We start from the raw sequence: 19,787 nt of genomic DNA, 5'->3' as shown, positions 1-19,787 counted from the left end.
GGAATCACCCAATGAATGCATAAATAAATGGAAAAATAAACTGATGTTTTCATCTCTAAGATCAATCAAACAATAAAAAAATTTAAAGTCAAGAAAAGTATAATAAATCCTCACATACCACTCACCCCAACAACATTATCCCATGGCCATTCCCAACCTATGTCTTCACTCCTCTCCCCTTCTTCTCCACCCCTCAGTTATTTTGAAACAAATTCTAGACAATATGTAACTTTAACCATAAATAATTCAGTATTAATGTCAGCAAGTTTAAGGGAATAATTTTCAACTTCTATCCATATGTGTCCTATTTCTCTGTGTATGCAGAGAATGTTGTCTTAGGTCCACTACATCTTTTTTCCCATGGACCTTTCAAATCTCCTCCTCCCACTTTATAAAAGAAAGGCTTCTTGCCCATTCTGAATATTATAATGATGCATTGCCCTGGGATATAAAAGCCTCAAAGCAGCACCAGAGGGACAATTTCAGAATATAATCTGTAAAAAACATTGAAGAATCAGGACACAAACTCTTAGTAAGGCCTGGTGCCTTTTTTATTACCTCTCTTCACATTCCTTTATTCCTTGCTTTTTATTTTTTTCTCCCCAGTTATCTTTCCTCCCTTCTTTTTTTTCTAATTGTAGAATTCATAATCAAGATGGTTGTCATAGGGACACATTAACATGTTATTTGTATTGAAAAATGAAGTCAGATTTTTTTCTGACAGATGATTCTGATTTGACTGATTGATAGCATGAACACTGGCTTTGCTAATTAAGTTGTATGGTAGTGGTTTTGATAAATTGAATGAGCTAATTCTGCAGCTCCAAGTTCTAAATATCTTTAAAGCAGATATACAATATACTGTGTGTGTATACACTATGCATTATATCTTTTGCAAATATTAAATTATTAAAATTTAGGTATAAACTCAAATGTGCAAGGGGATACTAGTTGTTATAATTTCACTGGAGGTAAATGAGTAAACAAAATTTGAAGACTGCCCTAACCATTTTTGCTCAGTGGATAGAGCGTCGGCCTGCGGACTCAAGGGTCCCAGGTTCGATTCCAGTCAGGGGCATGTACCTTGGTTGCGGGCATATCCCCAGTAGGGGGTGTGCAGGAGGCAGCTGATCGATGTTTCTCTCTCATTGATGTTTCTAACTCTCTATCCCTCTCCCTTCCTCTGTAAAAAAACAATAAAATATATTTTAAAAAAAATTTTTGAAGACCACTGTTCCAGAAGACCAAAAAATTTTTATGTGGACCCTAGTTTAGATAGAGTCTCCCTCCCCTATATAAAACAAAGGTTCTGTGAGCAAATAATATTTCTTAATGGTTCTCTTTAGAAATTAATGGTGAATATTAGATATTTTAAAAGCCCCATGAAGTTCTACAATTTAAAAAAATTACTTGTTTAATTTTGTTTAAACTTACTTCAACATTTTAAAGAACATATTGGAAACACCCAATTATTGATGATTGAAAATTTACTTTATTTACATTTTTGTTAGTTTGGTTTTTTTTGAGTTTTTCTTCATAGTTGTTAATTTGTATGTAGCGTATTTGGAACACAGGAACTAGGCAATATTTACCTGTTTTTGCATGAGCACACACACAGGGGTTCCTGGTGACAAACTCATTAAAGTCGGTGAGTTTTTTTAAGTGTCTGCCTGTGCTTAACTCCAAATGCAAATGAAGTGTAAGGTTAAAGTACCATAAAAAATGTTAGACTCTAGTTGAAGATAGGAATTAAAATTTCATTTTATAACCAAGATACCAATAAGGTTGATAATTGATTGTTTCCATTGTGAGTCTCCCTAGATACTTTTTAAAATTTTTTATTGATTTCAGAGAGAGGAAGGGAGAGGGAGAGAGAGAGAGAAACATCAATGATGAGAGAATCATTGATCGGCTGCCTCCTGCATGCTCCCTACTGAGGATAGAACCTGCAACCCCAAATCAAACGAGGACCTCCTGTTACGTGGGTCAACACTCAACCACTGAGCAACACCAGCCGGGCTAAGACACACTTTTATCACAGAACACTATTTTTATTTGAAAGACTGACAAACTATGGTAATTTGTGTTGGTTATTATGGCAAATATTTTCTTAAATAAATGGATTGAGCTTGTAACTTTAAGGAAGGTAATTGCTGGTATTCATTCCCTCTTTCTAGCAAAAGTTAGATGTTTGTAATGGGATCCTGAGACCACCACTGGCCTAAAGGATATACAATATTAGAATCTGCGAGATTGAACAGATGCAGAATACAACGCCCTTTGTGGCATCCTTCCGTTAGGATGCTGTTATATGATCATGACAGATAGTAAAAATAAGTCTTATACTATCTGTGCAATGGTAACTATTTACCTCACAACCGGTAATGTATTCATTTCCCATTATAAAAATTCTTATGTCCAGATATATTATCTGCAATTCACACAGGTGTTCTCCATGTAGATAGTCATTATATTTTAATGAATATTATAATTTTTTTAACTTTAAATGACATTTTATGTTTTAGGATGGCCCCAGAAGTAATTTTAGCCATGGATGAAGGACAGTATGATGGCAAAGTAGATGTATGGTCTCTTGGAATAACATGTATTGAACTAGGTAAGCATTCTTTAATATTACTGTGTAGTAAGATTTAATCAATGTCTTGCATCAATTTCTGTACCAAATTATAGGTTTGTTTTTTATTTTGTCAGTTACTAAGGGGAGCAATAAATTTATTAAAGTTTTCATTTTGGTGACCAGTTATTTTTATATGTATTAGGTTAAGTATATTATATTTGCTCTGTTAAATTAGATCTAAAAAAATTTTCACTATGGCTCAAAGTATCTATGTCTAATATTAATGAGTATTTGTTAAACACCTGGAATATGTCTATATTTACTAGATTTACCATGTATAGCAGATCTCTAAAGCATTTGTGAATTACTTACCTCTACCTAAGATACTTATGACTTTAAGTTACGTATGATAATTAGAAGTCAGGCTGTATGTCATATTGTATGTAGTATTTTGATTTTGTGCACACATTTTATTCTGTTGCCCATGAATGGAACTATGCTTAAGGCAGTGGACTATCTTAACTTTACTAACATTCCCACTCTAAGTGAACCAGGTAGGCAATTGAACTGTCACGGTAATCAAAGAGGATGAATATCTTGCTCTTGATTCCCCAAACTACCCGCCCTCCCCCTCTTCCACATTAGCCCAATATCCTTTCCTTTTTTTCTTCTTACAGGAATATTCTATTAAACTTTATTTAAAAGTGGGAAATATTGGGAATATTTACTTAAACACTTCTAGAAGTAATCAAGGATTGAAAAGAAGATGTTAATAGTAAAATCCATGTGTAATTTTGATAAATCAGTATCAACCTGGGTTTGTTAGTAGTTTTCTAAAACAAGTAATAGGGAAATTGAGGTAAAAATAAAAGTAAAGATTGCTTATCATTACACAGTAGATGAATATTTCCAATACAACCAGATTGTTTCTACCTTGCAGTCTAGTATTTTTCCAAAATACTATTTTTGCTTGTATTGGAATTCCTATATTAACCATTGCCTTCAGGCTTTATATCATTTTTAAATTTGAAAACATCAGTAAACTGAGGTTTGGAGACTCTCATAATGTCATTTTCTTCTTATCTTTTGGTCTCATTTTGAGGTTTAGAAAATGTTTCTTCCATTTGAAAGTATCTTTTTTTTAAATATGTCAGTAGTGGAATGATCCACCCTTTTTACTTGCAAAGGGTGAAAAGAAAACTACTATATTTCTCGAGGACATTTGCAAAGGGTTTTTTTCACCTTAAGAAGAAACTGAATAAAAATGAATGTCCAGCCCTAACCGGTTTGGCTCCGTGGATAGAGCGTCAGCCTGCGATCTGAAAGGTCCCAGGTTCGATTCCGGTCAAGGGCATGTACCTTGGTTGTGGGTACATCCCCAGTTGGGGGTGTGCCGAAGGCAGCTGATTGATATTTCTCTCTCGTTGATGTTTCTAACTCTCTATCTCTCTCCCTTCCTCTCTGTAAAAAATCAATAAAATATTAAAAATAAATAAATAAATGTCCAGCCTGGCCAGTGTGAATGTCAACCCAGGAACCAAGAGGTCATGGGGTTCTATTCCAGTCAGGGCACATGCCTGGCTTGCAGGCTCGATCCCCAGTAAGGGGGCATGCAGGAGGCAGCCAATCAGTGATTCTCTCTCATCTTTGATGTTTCTATCTCTAAAAAATCAAGAAAAACATTTTTAAAAAATGTTACACATTGCCCTAACCGGTTTGGCTCAGTGGATGGAGCGTTGGCCTACGGATTGAAGGGTCCCAGGTTCGATTCCGGTCAAGGGCATGTACCCTGGTTGCGGGCACATTCTCAGTGTGGAGTGTGCGGGAGGCAGCTGATCCATGTTTCTCTCTCATCGATGTTTCTAACTCTCTATCCCTCTCCCTTCCTCTCTGTAAAAAATCAATAAAATATACATTTTTTAAAAAAATGTTGCACCATTTAAAAATTTAAATACTCTAATAAGTTACCATAGAAACAAGTTATTTCATTCATTCAGAATTTCTTCAGTAATTGTCCCCTTCATAAACTATTTAGCTGGTGAGCCATGATGGCCTAGAATGGAGTATCAGAGTCATGAGGGAGTTCCCACAGACCAATATCCTGGTTTGGGAAAACAGAACCTAATGAGGGTATCCATGCAAGTGGCACTCAGGTTTGGAGGTTCAGACCCTAGTGGGCATTCATACCTAGAGGTGGCTCAGTTTGGTCTATCAGAATCCAAGTAGGTTGAGGAGGTGATAGTAGGGAGAGCAATATATTGTATGGTATCAGAGTCTAAAGAGGACATCCATTCAACACACAGTGCCTCATCAAAAAGAAGAGGGCTTTCCTTAGGAGGAGGGCCTCACTGTAGTTTGCATGGGATACCAGAAACTGAGTGCATCACCCTGGCCAGTGGGACTGAATTGTTTGATCATCATCCCATGCGCCAAAGGGTCGCCGGTTCCATTCCAGGTCAGGGCACATACCCAGGCTGTGTGTTTGATCCCTGGTTGGGGTGAGTGCATGCAGGAGGCAACCAATCAGTGTTTCTCACATCGATGTTTCTCTCCCTCCCTCACTCTCCCTCTCGCTTTCTCTCTCTCTAGAATCAATAAAAAGAAAAAGAACCTGAGTGGATGAAAAGGGTATTCACACTGTAGAGTGACTTGGAATGGGGTTTCAAAGCTTCAGCAGGAAAAGGGGGACATCTCACAAAAGGCAGTGGCAACAAGAGACTGGTTACATACAGGGGGACATTATTTGACATTTGATTGAAACTTGAATGGGGTTTGAGGATTAGATGAAAGTCATGTATCAGCATTAATGGCCTAATTTAATGGAGGTATTATTGTTCTTTAGTAGGGTGTTCTTGTTTTAAAAGTATTTAGGAATGGTAGAGCATCAATTCAGCAATTTAATCTAAATTTATATACTTGAATGTGTTTTTTTAACTCAACTTGCAATTTTTTTTGCCAAGTTTGAAATCATTTTTAAAAAACAATATTTGCAAGAACAATAACAAATTTTCTTTCTCTTACAGCGGAAAGAAAGCCTCCTTTATTTAATATGAATGCAATGAGTGCCTTATATCACATAGCCCAAAATGAATCCCCTACACTACAGTCTAATGAATGGTGAGTATTGCTAAGAGATACATTACTCAACATTTTATAAATTAAATGCGTTCTTATAATGTTATCAAAATGATTTCATTTCAAATAGGTAAAATGTATTTCTATCTGAAGAGATGAAAATAGGCTTATTCCTGTAATAGTAGTCTAATTAATCCATCATTGCTTTGGAGTATGTTGTTTTTATTGGCTTATTAAGAGACATTATCCTGTATGCTATTGGCTTGTTTAATTCCCTCAGTGAACCTGAGTTAAATAAACTCTTGATAAAGATAAATAAAATAAAATTGGTTTATTTTACCCCTATATCTTGTTTATCCTTTATTATATCTGCTTTTCATAGCATATGCATCTCAGTGATGCTACATGGAAGCAAAAAATATTGCTTTTTTACAAAAATTTATATTTTCTTTGAACTTTAGGAATATATATTACCCTGATTATATAATAAATAACACAATTTAAACATTAATATTTTATAACTAAAATATGTAGATTGCAATACCTGTAGTGATATTTTGTTGGAGAATGGTTTATAATTAATATGGTATAAAAAACATAGATAAAATGACTTGATTTATCAGAATTATCAGATAATTTATAACTTTGTGATTATTCTACTTTTTATGTTACTTATTATTCAGAATGCTCTGATGTTCCTTTTCCTAGTGCTTCCTTGATTTGATAAAATGAAGTTCATTTATGTAAAGAAGTTTATGTAAAACAGATTGATAGTTTTTAAAAACTAGAATTTTTATTAGTGATAGAAAATTTTAGTGGGAAATTAATTCTTCAGGTGTGTCTAGCATTTGAAAAATTATAGGAGAAATTCTAGTCCTATATAATAAAGAGGTAATATGCTAATTAGACGAGACAGCGGAATGACCTTCCGGAACGACCTTCCTAGCAACCTTCTGGAACGACCAGTGGGCAGGGGGACAGGCCACGAGGCAGCTGGGGCTGTGAGGGCCTATTCTTGCACAATTTTTGTGCATCAGGCCTCTAGTGTATTTAATAAATACTTTAAAATTCACAAGTAGATGCATAAATTAGTGATACTTTATTTTTTAAGAATTACATAATTAAAGCACATAAATTAGAGACATATAGGAGAAATCTTTTGGCACAGTTTAGTATTATGGTACATATAAATAATAAATATATTGAACACAGACAGATTCTTTGGGGATTCAAAAAAATTCTTGCACAAGGAACATAAAACGTTATTTGATATTTGAAGACAAACGATAAATTATTACTTACTGCCTTGCTCACTGAACTCTTCTCATAACACGTTATAATAATATGTTGCAGACTTCTAATGTTTTTAAAAATAACATAATTGGTTTTCTGGGTTTAATGGAAATTCTATCCATTTGTTCAGGGATATCAAATAGGTATACAAAATGCTCCCTCCAAAGCTAAGAGTGATGTTCTGAAACATGCTATATAGGAGATAATCCAAGAAGCAAACAAGGAAGAGATGGCTTAGAGAAGAGAGAAAACAAATTGAGAAGAATGCCATTTTAGATTTGAATGCAAAGAAGAAAAAAATTGACTTCCCTAATTTTGCCCTAATTTAGAACGAGTTGTGTTATTATGTGAGAGCAAGATTTTTAAATAATCTGCAAATTTATCTTTGAAAAATGGTAAAGGTTCACTGGTTGCTTTAGATCAGTGGTTCTCAACCTTCCTAATGCCGCGACCCTTTAATACAGTTCCTCATGTTGTGGTGACCCCCAACCATAAAATTATTTTCGTTGCTACTTCATAACTGTAATTTTGCTACTGCTATGAACCGTAATGTAAATATCTGATATGCAGGATGTATTTTCATTGTTACAAATTGACCATAATTAAAGCATAGTGATTAATCACAAAAACAATATGTAATTATATATGTGTTTTCCGATGGTCTTAGGCGACCCCTGTGAAAGGGTCGTTCGACCCTCAAAGGGGTCGCGACCCACAGGTTGAGAACCGCTGCTTTAGATGGTTTTCATAGATTTATATGAAATACATAGTGTATCGTGTCTGCTTGCTTTTATAATTTTTTCCATCCCCCCCCTCCCACCAATAGGCACATACCTTGATTTGTGGATCTCTTTTTAAAAATAGCAATATGTTCACTTGATACTTTCCTTTACAATAGGTCTGATTATTTTCGCAACTTTGTAGATTCTTGCCTCCAGAAAATCCCTCAAGATCGCCCTACATCAGAGGAACTTTTAAAGGTCAGTTTATACTCTTAAATCGGTTTTTTATCCCTAAGAAATTACTTTTTAAAATGTGCTTTATTCTTCTTTGATTCTGAATCAGTATTAAGAATGCTCTACCAGCCCTAGCCAGTTTGGCTCAGTTTGGCTCAGTGGATAGAACACCAGCCTACTGACCAAAGGGTCCCAGGTTTGATTCCCGTACAGGGCATGTGGTTGCAGGCTCCTCCCCAGCCTGGGCCATGGTCGGGGCGCCTGCAGGAGGCAACCAATCAGTGTGTTTCTCTCACATCGATATTTTTCTCTGTCTTTCCCCCTCATTTCCACTCTCTCTACAAACAATGGAAAAATATCCTTGGATTAAAAAATAATAAAGAAATAAATGTTTTTAAAAAAAGAAGGCTCTACCATTTTTACTAGAATATTGTTTGTAAGTTTCCTCAGATGCTAAGTTTTTCATTTGTTTTTTTTTTTCTTTCCAAAATTGATTAACTGGTTTTACTGTTGCTGAATACAATATATAGTCAAATATTCAAAATAGTAACAAATGGCTACATTTTTATATATGCAAGAATATATTCATGAGTTATAATTATAAATTTTAGTTTATATGGAATAATGTTATATTTTAGTTGGCAAAACAGTTTAATTTTAATATAATTTTATTATATCTATAATACTTTATATATTGATCGGTCCTATATTAAAATAATATGAAAGAAAATGGTGTGATATATTTATGTAAATATTGTAAGAGAAGAGAGATTTCAAGAGAAACTTAAAAATGTTCATCATTTTTGTTTCCTTTCTGGAAATATCTTTTTCTAACTTAATGAAAATATTTTTTTAAAATATTTTATTGATTTTTTACAGAGAGGAAGGGAGAGGGATAGAGAGTTAGAAACATCGATGAGAGAGAAACATCGATCAGCTGCCTCCTGCATACCCCCTATTGGGGAAGGTACCTGCAACCAAGGTACATGCCCTTGACCGGAATCGAACCCGGGACCCTTGAGTCTGCAAGCTGGCGCTCTATCCCCTGAGCCAGACCAGCCATGGCTGAAAATATTTTTTAAATTATGTAAATTCTATTCAGTTTTCAATAGATTTGTTGCTTAATTTAAACACATTATTGGTATTCTTTATATTCTCAAAAAATTATTTCATTTGTAGGCTTACCATCTTCTTAATAACAGTAGTAGTATTGTTGAAATTAATATACTTCCTAAGACATCCAGTTAAGACATTATTAATAAATAGTATTTGTGTCTCTCTTTGTGACCCTAAGGAATCTTGTTGATTTTCACTACAAGATATAAGTAGACTTTTATTACATGAATGTTTTAGAGTTTCAAAGAGGTTCAGCTTATTTTCAGTGAACAGCAGTTAAAGATACAAAGAAAATCTTCAAATATATATTCAGTAGTATTGTTTGCAACCATAGTATGTTGAAGAGCAGTAAAGTTTCAGTAATGAAAGCCTGAATAAATAGGTACTCATTGCAGCAACAAAATGTTCAGTATACCTAGGAATTATGTTAGTGAAAAATAAGCAAGATCTGTATCTAGAAAATTATTAAACTTAAAAATATATATTTTTTAATAAGACTAAATATTGGCCCCAGCGCCTCAGTTAGTTGGAGTATTCATTGCCCCATGCACCGGAAGGGTTGCAGGTTCAATTCCTAGTTGGGGCACATGCTGAGGTTGCAGTTTTGATTCCCAGTCAGGGTGTGTATGGGAGGCAACTGATTAATGTTTCCCTCTCCCTTCCTCTCTCTCTAAAATCAATACACATGTCCTCAGGTAAAGATTAAGTAATACTAATAATCTACACTAATAAAAGAGAAAAATCGTAATTGGCGTACGGCGATACCGTTTTCATTGGCTAATCAGGGCTATATGCAAATTAACTGCCAACTAAGATTGGCAGTTAACTGCCAACAAGATGGCGGCTAATTTGCATATGTAGGCACAATGCAGGGAGGCGAAAGGGAAAGCAGGAAGAAGCCCCCTGCCACTGACAGTGATCTGAAACCCAGGGGGGAGCTAAGAGCTGGGGGGCAGGGCAAAGGCGGCCCTGGGGCCGCCTTTGCCCTGCCCCCCAGCCATGATTGGAGAATCAGGCACCTTTGCTGCCCTGGCCAGTGATAGCAGGAAGTAGGGGTGGAGCCAGCGATGGGAGCTGGGCACGGTCGAAGCTGGCAGTCCCAGGAGCTAGGGGTCCCTTGCCTGGGCCTAAAGCGAAGCCCACGATTGCGGCGCCCCCCGCTGCCACTGCAGGTCCCCGCTGCCTGGGCCGGACGCCTAGGCCAGAGGCGTTAGGCCTGGGCAGGGGCGGAGCCTGCAACCGCGGGGAGCTGGGGGTCCCCTGCCCAGGCCTGACACCTCTGCCGGAGGCCTCAGGCCTGGTCAAGGGGCCGATCCGGTGATTGGTGATCGGAGGGTGATGAGGGTCAACTCCTCTGGCCGAGGCATCAGGCCTGGGTGGGGGGTGGAGCCGGGGATTGGGGGGATATGATGGTCCCCTTGCCCAGGCCTGAAGCCTGGGTCAGAGGCGTCAGGCTTGGGCGGGGGGTGTAGCAAGCGATCAGAGGGAGATGGGGGTCCCCTGCCCAGGCATGATTCCTGGGCCAGAGGCCTCAGGCCTGGGCGGGGGCCAGAGCCAGTGATTGGGGGGAGATGGGGGTCCCCTGTCCAAGCCTGACACCTCTGGTGGAGGCGTCAGGCCTGGGCAAGGGGCCGATCAGGCGATCGGAGGGTGATGGGGGTCAACTTCTGAGGGCTCCCAGTATGTGAGAGGGGGCAGGCTGGGCTGAGGGACACTCCCCCCCCCCCCCAGTGCACGAATTTCGTGCACCGGGCCCCTAGTCCTATATAGTAAAAGCCTAATATGCAAATTGTCCCCTCGGGTGGTCGCTTGACCGGGAGACAAGGAGCTCGACCACTCGCTATGATGTGCACTGACCACCAGGGGTCGGCATGTAACATGGCGGGTATTGGTGACATGCTGTGACCTCTTGCTGGCTACCTGGGAGCAGGGGTGACAGGGACGGAGGTGTAGTGAGAATGTGGGGTATCTGCCAAACTCACTCACTCCCCCTACTACCCTCTCCCAGGATGCCAGGGTTCGCATGCCAGGGAAGCCCTTGTGCCGGGTGCCCGCGAAGAGCCCGCCCCTCACCCACATGGCCTCTTCCGGGTGAGCTGGGCAACAGCCACTGGGACCACAGGGGCTGGTCGGGCTCCCCATGGGTTCATGCAGGAGCCAGTCTGGAGAGAGCATGCTACCCACCCAGTTTCCATGTGGTGCCACTGGGTGGCCCAGAGGTCCACGCTGCACCCCGGCTCGCGGCTTCTGGCCGTGCTCACTACATCTCCATGTGGGGGCTCAGGTGCAGTGATTCAGGCGGAGGGGAGCGAGCAGGGGCCCAGGGACTCAGATGCTGCCCAGGGCCCAGATGTCAGCTGGGACCTGCCCTTCCATGTCAGACGCTCGCGCTTCAATCACTGGCCAGGGCTAGGGACCCCACCCCTGCACTAATTTCATGCATTAAGCCTCTAGTAATAATAATCTTATATAATAAAAGTGTAGTATGCAAATTGTCCCCTCTACCTGAGTTCTCCCAGGAGTTCGACCAGGGGGCAAGCCGGCCAGGGGAAGGGAGGGAGACCCCAGCCAGCAGCCTCTAGGGACCCTACCAGTGCAAGAATTTCATGCACTGGACTTCTAGTAGTAATAATAATAATAGAAGAATACTTAATATTGTAGATAGTGGTACATACCAAGAAACTAAGGCTCAGGAAAAAGGAAGAATGTTACTGCCTTCTTACACTTGCCTTAAGCATAAACTCTTTTGACAAAAACCTAACCCACCAGGGTCAGGTATTTGGTATTTGGAGAATAGATCCCAAGCCTATAAGTAGTATTCGTTTACCTTTATTGAATTCTGAGTGTATTGGCACAGCCTTATTGGAAAGTATCTATCAAGTGCTTCTTTTTCTTTGGCCTAATTACATTTCTGTCACAGTCCATCATAAAGAAAAGAAAAAATAGAAAAAAGTTTTTCTAATGTATGAAGCTATTTATCTCAGAAATAAAAATTGGAAATAGCCATCCAGAATTAGGATAATGCTTAAATAATTTTGGCATAAATGTTTGATGAAATGTTCTGTAGACATGTTTATAAGTTGAAATAACATAATACTTATGACAAAAAGTAGAATAAAATATGTAGTTAACAACTCTGCATAATGAAGAAATAAATTTAAACTAACAAAGAAGTAAAAGTGTTATAAGAATTCAAGGGCATTTCATGAACTCAGGGTAGAAGGAATCTTTCTGCAATCTATATGCTAACTATTCACAAAACAAAATTTACACATAGAAAATTTCTGAAAAGAAATACACCATCACTGGGATATAATACAGTATAGAGGACGTAATCGGTAATATTGTAGTAACTATGTATGATGCCAGGTGGGTACTAGACTTATTGGGAGGATCACTTCATAAGTTTTTAAAATACCTAACCCCAATGCTGTACACTTGAAACTAATATAATGTTGAATATCAACTGTAATTGAAAAAATGGAAGAAAAGAAATATGCCAAAATGTAACAATGGTACTTCTAATGGTGGAGTTGTTCTTTTTATTTTTCTGTATTTGATAAGGTTAAGCTTTATTAAATGTTAATGGTAAAAATCACTAATAATGCCCAACAAGCATGGCTCAGTGTCTGAGGGGTGACCCATGAGCCAGGAACTCACAGTTCAATTCCGGTGAGGGCCCATGCCCTGATTTGGGGCTCAATCCCCAGTAGGGAATGTGCAGGAGGCAGTTGATCAATGATTCTCTCTCATCATTGATGTTTCTTTCTCTCCCTCCCTCTCCCTTCCTCTCTCTGAAATTAATAAAAACATTTTAAAAAAGAAATGAAAAATCACTCATATATTGGCTTTTAATCAGCTGCTAGTGTTTTATGAAGTGTTGCTTATGGAACATATAAAGGAGCCAATAATATCAAGGTTTCATGTGACATAAAACCACCATCAATAAATACATTCCTGTTGAAACCTAACTAAGAACTAACATGCCTTATCTGTGAAATCAGCAGTTCTAGAATATGTAAACCTTTATTTAGCCTTTATTTAGGGCTCTAATTTAATAATTGAACTTAATTCTTAGAGTTTAATTAGACTTTTTGACTATTTTAACTCAGCGTTTTCAGTTGGCCAACAGAAGTATCATGTTCAAAGTTTTTATAAAATTTGCAGGGGTGGTTATGTAGGCACAGAGTATATATGTGTAAATGACAACTTTGTAAATGAAAGAAGTCAGAAGTATAATAGAATTAGATAGCAATAGATTATATACAATATCTATCATAATTATTTAGGATAGTAATTCTAGGAGGGGTACATTTGTACTAATTAAAAAATATATACAGCATAGGTTTTAACTTTTACTTTCTCTTATCCAGCACATGTTTGTTCTTCGGGAGCGCCCTGAAACAGTGTTAATAGATCTCATTCAAAGGACAAAGGATGCAGTAAGAGAGCTGGACAATCTGCAATATAGAAAAATGAAGAAACTCCTTTTCCAGGAGGCACATAATGGACCAGCAGTAGAAGCACAGGAAGAAGAAGAGGTAATAACTTAGAAATTACTGAAATATTGAGCTCTCTTCATTGGCTTCTTTCCTTATATAAATCTGTCTTGTCACAAATCTTTTAGATCGGTGGTTCCTAGATTGTGTTTTCTTACCTGAGGTCCTATAAGGATCCTTATCTTTTTCCTGTAAGGATCCCAGGTGGGAAAAAGATTTTGCATTATTTAAACCCAACCCCTTCTTTCTTTTTTTTAAATATATTTTATTGATTTTTTACAGAGAGGAAGGGAGAGGGATGGAGAATTAGAAACATCGATGAGAGAGAAACATCGATCAGTTGCCTCCTGCACACACCCCCAACTGGGGATGTGCCCTTGACCAGAATCGAACCTGGGACCCTTCAGTCCGCCGGCCGACGCTCTATCCACTGAGTCAAACCGGTCAGGGCAAACCCAACCCCTTCTTAATGTACATTGGCATAGTAAAGCCCTGCAAGTCCTTTATTAAAGAAACCTGTTCAACTTTATTTAATGTAGTCCCTCTCAAAGTTCTTGAGCACTGAACCTTTTTTTTACTATTCTCCAATTTCATGGGCACGCTTTTGGAAATATTTGAAATAATAACTCTGGAAGTTGCCAATACTCACTCAGAAAGTTACCAAGTGTTCTACTTTGTCCCTATAGACACTTGATTCTTTTCAGTTTTCTATACAATTTTATTCCATCTACACAGTTCTAAAATACTAATTTTACAGATGAGTAAAGCAAGGCTCAGAATGGTTAATTCACCTTATCTTTTTCACTCTAAATATTTTCAGTTTTCTTCTGTATTTCTGTTAGAATTCCAAAGCTTTGATTTTTTTTTTTTTTTTTTTTGTATTACTTTCCAGTGAAGGAGATCACTTTGCATTCTGAAACCAGGAGCAGTAGTTAATTACTTTTCTTTTTAATAGGGCTGCATAGTTAATGAACTATAAAATACAATACTTTCTTAACTTACAGTTTTTTGTTTTTATTTTATTTTATTAATTCTTATAATAGTCATTAGAACATTGTTTGGGGCTATTTTAAATATATGAGTATTTTAGCAGAGTTGTGAAATTAATAAAATTCTAATGTAGTTAAATCTATAATTTTAATGTAGCATCTTTGATAGGCTAGGGATATATAAGTTCATATATGTATGAGGTATATATCTATAAAATATATTTCCTTATTGGTTTCAGAGAGGAAGGGAGGAGAGAGAGATAGAAACGTCAGTGATGATGCCCAAACTGGTTTGGCTCAGGGGATAGAGCGTCAGCCTGTGGACTGAAAGGTCCCAGGTTCGATTCCGGTCAAGGGCCTGTACTTTGGTTGCGGGCACATCCCCATTAGGAGGTGTGCAGGAGGCAGCTGATCGATGTTTCTCTCTCATCGATGTTTCTGACTCTCTATCCCTCTCCCTTCCTCTGTAAAAAAAAAAAAATCAATAAAAATATATTATTAAAAAAATAGAAAAGAAAAGAAACATCAGTGATGAGAGAGAATCATTGATCGGCTGCCTCCTGCACTTACCCCACTGGAGATTGAGCCCACAACCCAGGCATGTGCCCTTGGCTGGAATTGAACCTGGGACCCTTCAGTCCGCAGGCCGACGCTCTATCCACTGAGCCAAGCCGGCCAGGGCAAGGTATATATATATCTATATATAATGAGAGATATATACACCATGGGTCTTTATCAGTGGTTCCCAACGTGGAGCACAGGCCCCACATGGGGGCAATTTGATTTTTAAGGGGGGCAATTCAAGAATGGGTTATGAACAGTGAATTTTTTGCATTTCTTATGGTTCTAGGGGCCTCATATACAGTATATAAATACATAGTGATGTATTTATGCATTACAGCTCTCATATGTTTTGAAACTTTGCTATTTTTTCATATCACTTCATATATTATTATTTTTTAAACAATTTCTTAGTGATTTCTTCCTCAGAACTTCAATTGTCCTTTCATTCTTTTATTTTTCTCTTTCATGGGTGTCATGTTCTTTGGAAGCTTGTTTAGACCACATTAATGGCCTTTTAGACTTCCTCCATGTGAATAGGAGTTCAATTTTACATAATAAGAATTATATGTCACAGGTGGGGCATGGTCAAAAAAAGATTGGGAACTACTGGTCTATATTAATTAAATTCTGCATATCTTTAAAAAATTCTGCATGTCTTACAGAATTTTGATATGGTAAGACTGCTATAATGTTGGTGCCTAGATATCATTGCTTGCCTGGTTACTTCAGAAAAACAATCTTATGATTATGATTAAATACATAAGTAATATGTCATTTTCAATTTGCACAAAAATGGATAAGAATTAATGTTAATTATATGGTGGTAGAGGATGGGCTAGAGATTATATACTGAGGAAGAAAGGAAAATCTATAATAATAAAAGTGTAATATGCTAGTTAGACTGGACAGCCGAATGACCTTTTGGACAAAGCCAGGGCTGTGAGGGCTGAGGCAAGCTGCTGTGGCTGTGAGGGCCGAGCCCCTTGCATGAATTTCATGCATCGGGCCTCTAGTATACTTATAAAAGGCTTCAATAAAAAATAATTAAAAGGGGTTGTTTAGCCGTAGCCAGTTTGGCTCAGAGGATAGAGCCTCGGCCTGCAGACTGAAGGGTCACAGGTTCGATTCCGGTCAAGGGCACATGCCCAGCTTGTGGGCTTGATTGGGGGGGGTGTGCAGGAGGCAGCCTGTCAGTGATTCTCTCTCATCATTGATGTTTCTGTCTCTCCTCACTTCCTCTCTGTAATCAATAAAAATATTTAAAAGGGTGGGGGTGGGGGGTGGGTTCTTTATAAGATTAAAAAAAAAAAGTTGGGGCTTGTTTTAATCATGGGAATCATTGAGAAATGAGCATAATCTCTATATATAGCCCATGAATTGTGTGGTAGAAATGGATTTTAAAAATATCAGTTTAGAGAAAATACTACACTTTAGAAATAACCCAAAACTGATTAGCTGACTTTTACCCACGGTTGGGTTTTTTTTACTGTCAAGGAACAGTTGGTAAACTTACTGGTTTGACAATTAAAGGGGATTTCTCATGATAGACCTGTGACTTTCTGAAGACTATATGCCAAGCAATGTGCAAGGTACTTGTATTCAAGAATTCAAAAGAAATACCAATATTTGAACGTAATGCTCTTTTCCCTTAGGAACAAGATCATGGTGTTGGACGGACAGGAACAGTGAATAGTGTTGGAAGTAATCAGTCTATTCCCAGTATGTCCATTAGTGCCAGTAGCCAAAGCAGTAGTGTTAACAGTCTTCCAGATGCCTCGGATGACAAGAGTGAGCTAGACATGATGGAGGGAGATCATACAGTGATGTCTAATAGTTCTGTCATCCACTTAAAACCTGTGAGTATTTGGGTTTTTAGTGAAAAATTTCAACTTTGGTAAATAATTTTCGTTATCTGAATAGTGTAAGAGGAATTTTTTTCTAATGTTTCAGAAATTTGGAACAATAGGCTTGTTAATTCCCAATGTAATGTCTGCATTTGGAAAACTAATGTTTTGAGAATATAAAAATAATGTTTTTTAAAATTTTAGAAGAAATACAGAAATAAGATATATAATGTATTATTTGAAGTACTAAGATGGGAAATGAAGTTTTTTAAAATAGTAAGTATACACATGAAATTAGTGATAATGGTTGCTTTTAAGATGATCAAAAGTAACTTCGGGCCCTGGCCAGTGTTAGACCATCATCCCATGCACCAAAGGGTCATGGACATAATTCCCTGTCAAGGCACATACCTGAGGCAACCAATGGAAGTTTCTCTCTTTCTCTCCTTCTCCTTTCCTCTCTTTCTTGAATCAGTGAAAGTACTATCCTCAGGTGAGGATTTAAAAAAACACAACTTTTGCATTATCCCTGTTTACATGTTTAAAATAAAATTGAGTATAGTTTATGCATAATCCATGGACACAGACAATAGTGCAGTGAAGGCCTGGGGAGGGGACAGGCGTGGGGAGGAGGGGGTAAATGGGGGTAAACAGGTGGACATCTGTACTACTTTCAACAATAAAGATACCTTTTTTAAAAAAACTGAGTGTAGTTACAGAAAAGTATTAATTCTGTATATAAGAAATAGGGTTGTATGCTACATTTTTTGCACTTTCAAGCACAAAATTTTTAATTTTCTTAAAAATATTTGAGGTCGGGTAGCTCCTTTTAGCAATTATTAGGAATGCTTCCTTTTTAACTTAACAGCTTGTGGTATTACCTAAAATGTTAGTAAACACCATTAACTAAAAGGTGGAACCAACATAAGTGTCCATCAATGAATGAAAAAACAAAACGTGGTATATACATCTAATGGAATATTATTCAGCTATAAAATGGAATGAAATTCTGATTGCTACATGGAGTGAACCTTGAAAACATGCTAAGTGATACAAACCAAATGCAAAAAGACAAATATTGTGTAATTCCATTTATATGAAATATCTAGAATAGGCAAATTTCTAGAGTTAGAAAGTAGATTAAAGGGTATCAGGGGCTGAGTAGAGGAAAGTTTTTGTTAATGGATACAGAGTTTCCATTTGGAAATAGTGACAATGGTTGCACAACATTGAGAATGTAATTAATGCCACTGACTTATATACTTAAAGATGGTTAAAATGGCAAATATTATATTACATATATTTTATCACATACAAAGAAGTTACTAAGAATGATTAGATAAGTGGAAGTGTTAGAGCAAAATCCTGTTTAATTTTTATATTCTTACAATAGAATCAGCAATATAAAAAATTAGTCCCATAATTAGTTGGTTTCTACTTAATTGACTTCTCTTTAGTTAATGAACTAAGGTAATATATAAGGAAAGATCAATTTACAACTATTTTTTTATTACTTGGACAAATGGCAGACGCATTATAAAGATATTTTTAAGCTATATTATTGCTTCTAAAACCCATGAGCCTTCAAGAAATTAATTTCATTGCTGCTGTTTAAAATATTGGCTGCATGTTTCATCATCATTTTCAAGTCATATTAAAGCTTTGCAATTTCACATATGAGTAGGATATAAATCTAGCCTTATACATTTTCTTATCCTGAATCTCTGTGCTATTTCATACACTGAAGAAATGATGTCTCCTGATTCTAATTATGTTGAAAATAAAATATCAGCATTCCTAATTTTCGTTTGTTTTTAAAATTGTCTGAGGTTTGTTGATCAGGTTGTCATTTTAAGCTAATTATCTTAAAAGTTCAGATGAACTCTGTTCACCTCAAATAGTGTTGTCTCTTTTTTTATTTAGGAGGAAGAAAATTATAGAGAAGAGGGAGATCCTAGAACAAGAGCATCAGATCCACAATCTCCACCCCAAGTATCTCGTCATAAATCACACTATCGTAATCGAGAACACTTTGCTACTATACGGACAGCATCACTGGTATGTGCTTCACCTGAATTTGAAGTATATTTTCCATGTTGGACCTTGTCATCTATACTCAAATATAATGATTTTATTTTTGTATTTGAGGTTTATTTTGCAAAACATTCATTCAGAATTAAGTGCCTGTTAGGAGAAAGAATATATGAAACACACATTAAACTAATAATATCTTCTACCCTACTGGCATGGCTCAGTGCTTGAGCATCAACCTATGAACCAGGAGATCAGGGTTCAATTCCCAGATAGGGCACATGTCCAGGTTGTGGGCTCAATACCCATCGGGGGACTAGCAGGAGGCAGCCATCAATGATTCTCTCTCATCATTGATGTTTCTATCTCTCTCTCCCTTTCCTTTCCTCTCTCAAATCAATAAAAATATTTCTTAAAAATAAATAAACTAATAATATCTTAAAGACATATACACAAATAACTAATATGTTAGAATATTTTAAGAGTACTACAAGATACTCAATAGGAATTCAGGTGACTTTTTTAAAAAAATATTTTTTTTGTTGATTTCAGAGAGGAAAGGTGAGGGAGAGAGAGATAGAAACATCAGTGGTGAGAGAGAATTATTGATTGGCTTCCTCCTGTATGTCCCACACCAGGGATTGAGCCCGAAACCTGGGCATGTGCCCTGACCCAGAATCAAACCGTGACCTTCTGGTTCATTTATAGGTCAATGTTCAACCACTGATCCACGCCGGCTGGGCAATTCAGATTACTTTTAATTCAGGGCATAAAGGAAGTATTTATAAAACAAATTGAGCCTTAAATAATTAGTTTTAGGCTGGAGGAAGAGGGAAAATGTT

The 19,787-nt window shown here is 37.3% G+C and overlaps 1 protein-coding gene across 1 annotated transcript in view; it reads left to right on the top strand.

The window, feature by feature from the left end:
- Positions 1-19,787, top strand: part of TAOK1 (TAO kinase 1) — a 111,787-nt gene that overhangs the window by 59,419 nt on the left and 32,581 nt on the right. The window contains exons 9-14 of the mRNA XM_081109557.1: positions 2,526-2,617; positions 5,602-5,695; positions 7,845-7,926; positions 13,392-13,559; positions 16,723-16,926; positions 18,838-18,972. Of these exons, the coding sequence (XP_080965683.1) occupies positions 2,526-2,617; positions 5,602-5,695; positions 7,845-7,926; positions 13,392-13,559; positions 16,723-16,926; positions 18,838-18,972 (775 nt within the window). The remainder of the gene's footprint in view (positions 1-2,525; positions 2,618-5,601; positions 5,696-7,844; positions 7,927-13,391; positions 13,560-16,722; positions 16,927-18,837; positions 18,973-19,787) is intronic.

The sequence above is a fragment of the Myotis nattereri genome (genome assembly GCF_964212035.1).
Source record: "Myotis nattereri genome assembly, chromosome: 16".
Classification (NCBI taxonomy): domain Eukaryota; kingdom Metazoa; phylum Chordata; class Mammalia; order Chiroptera; family Vespertilionidae; genus Myotis; species Myotis nattereri.
This window is presented reverse-complemented; position numbering and strand designations above follow the sequence as displayed.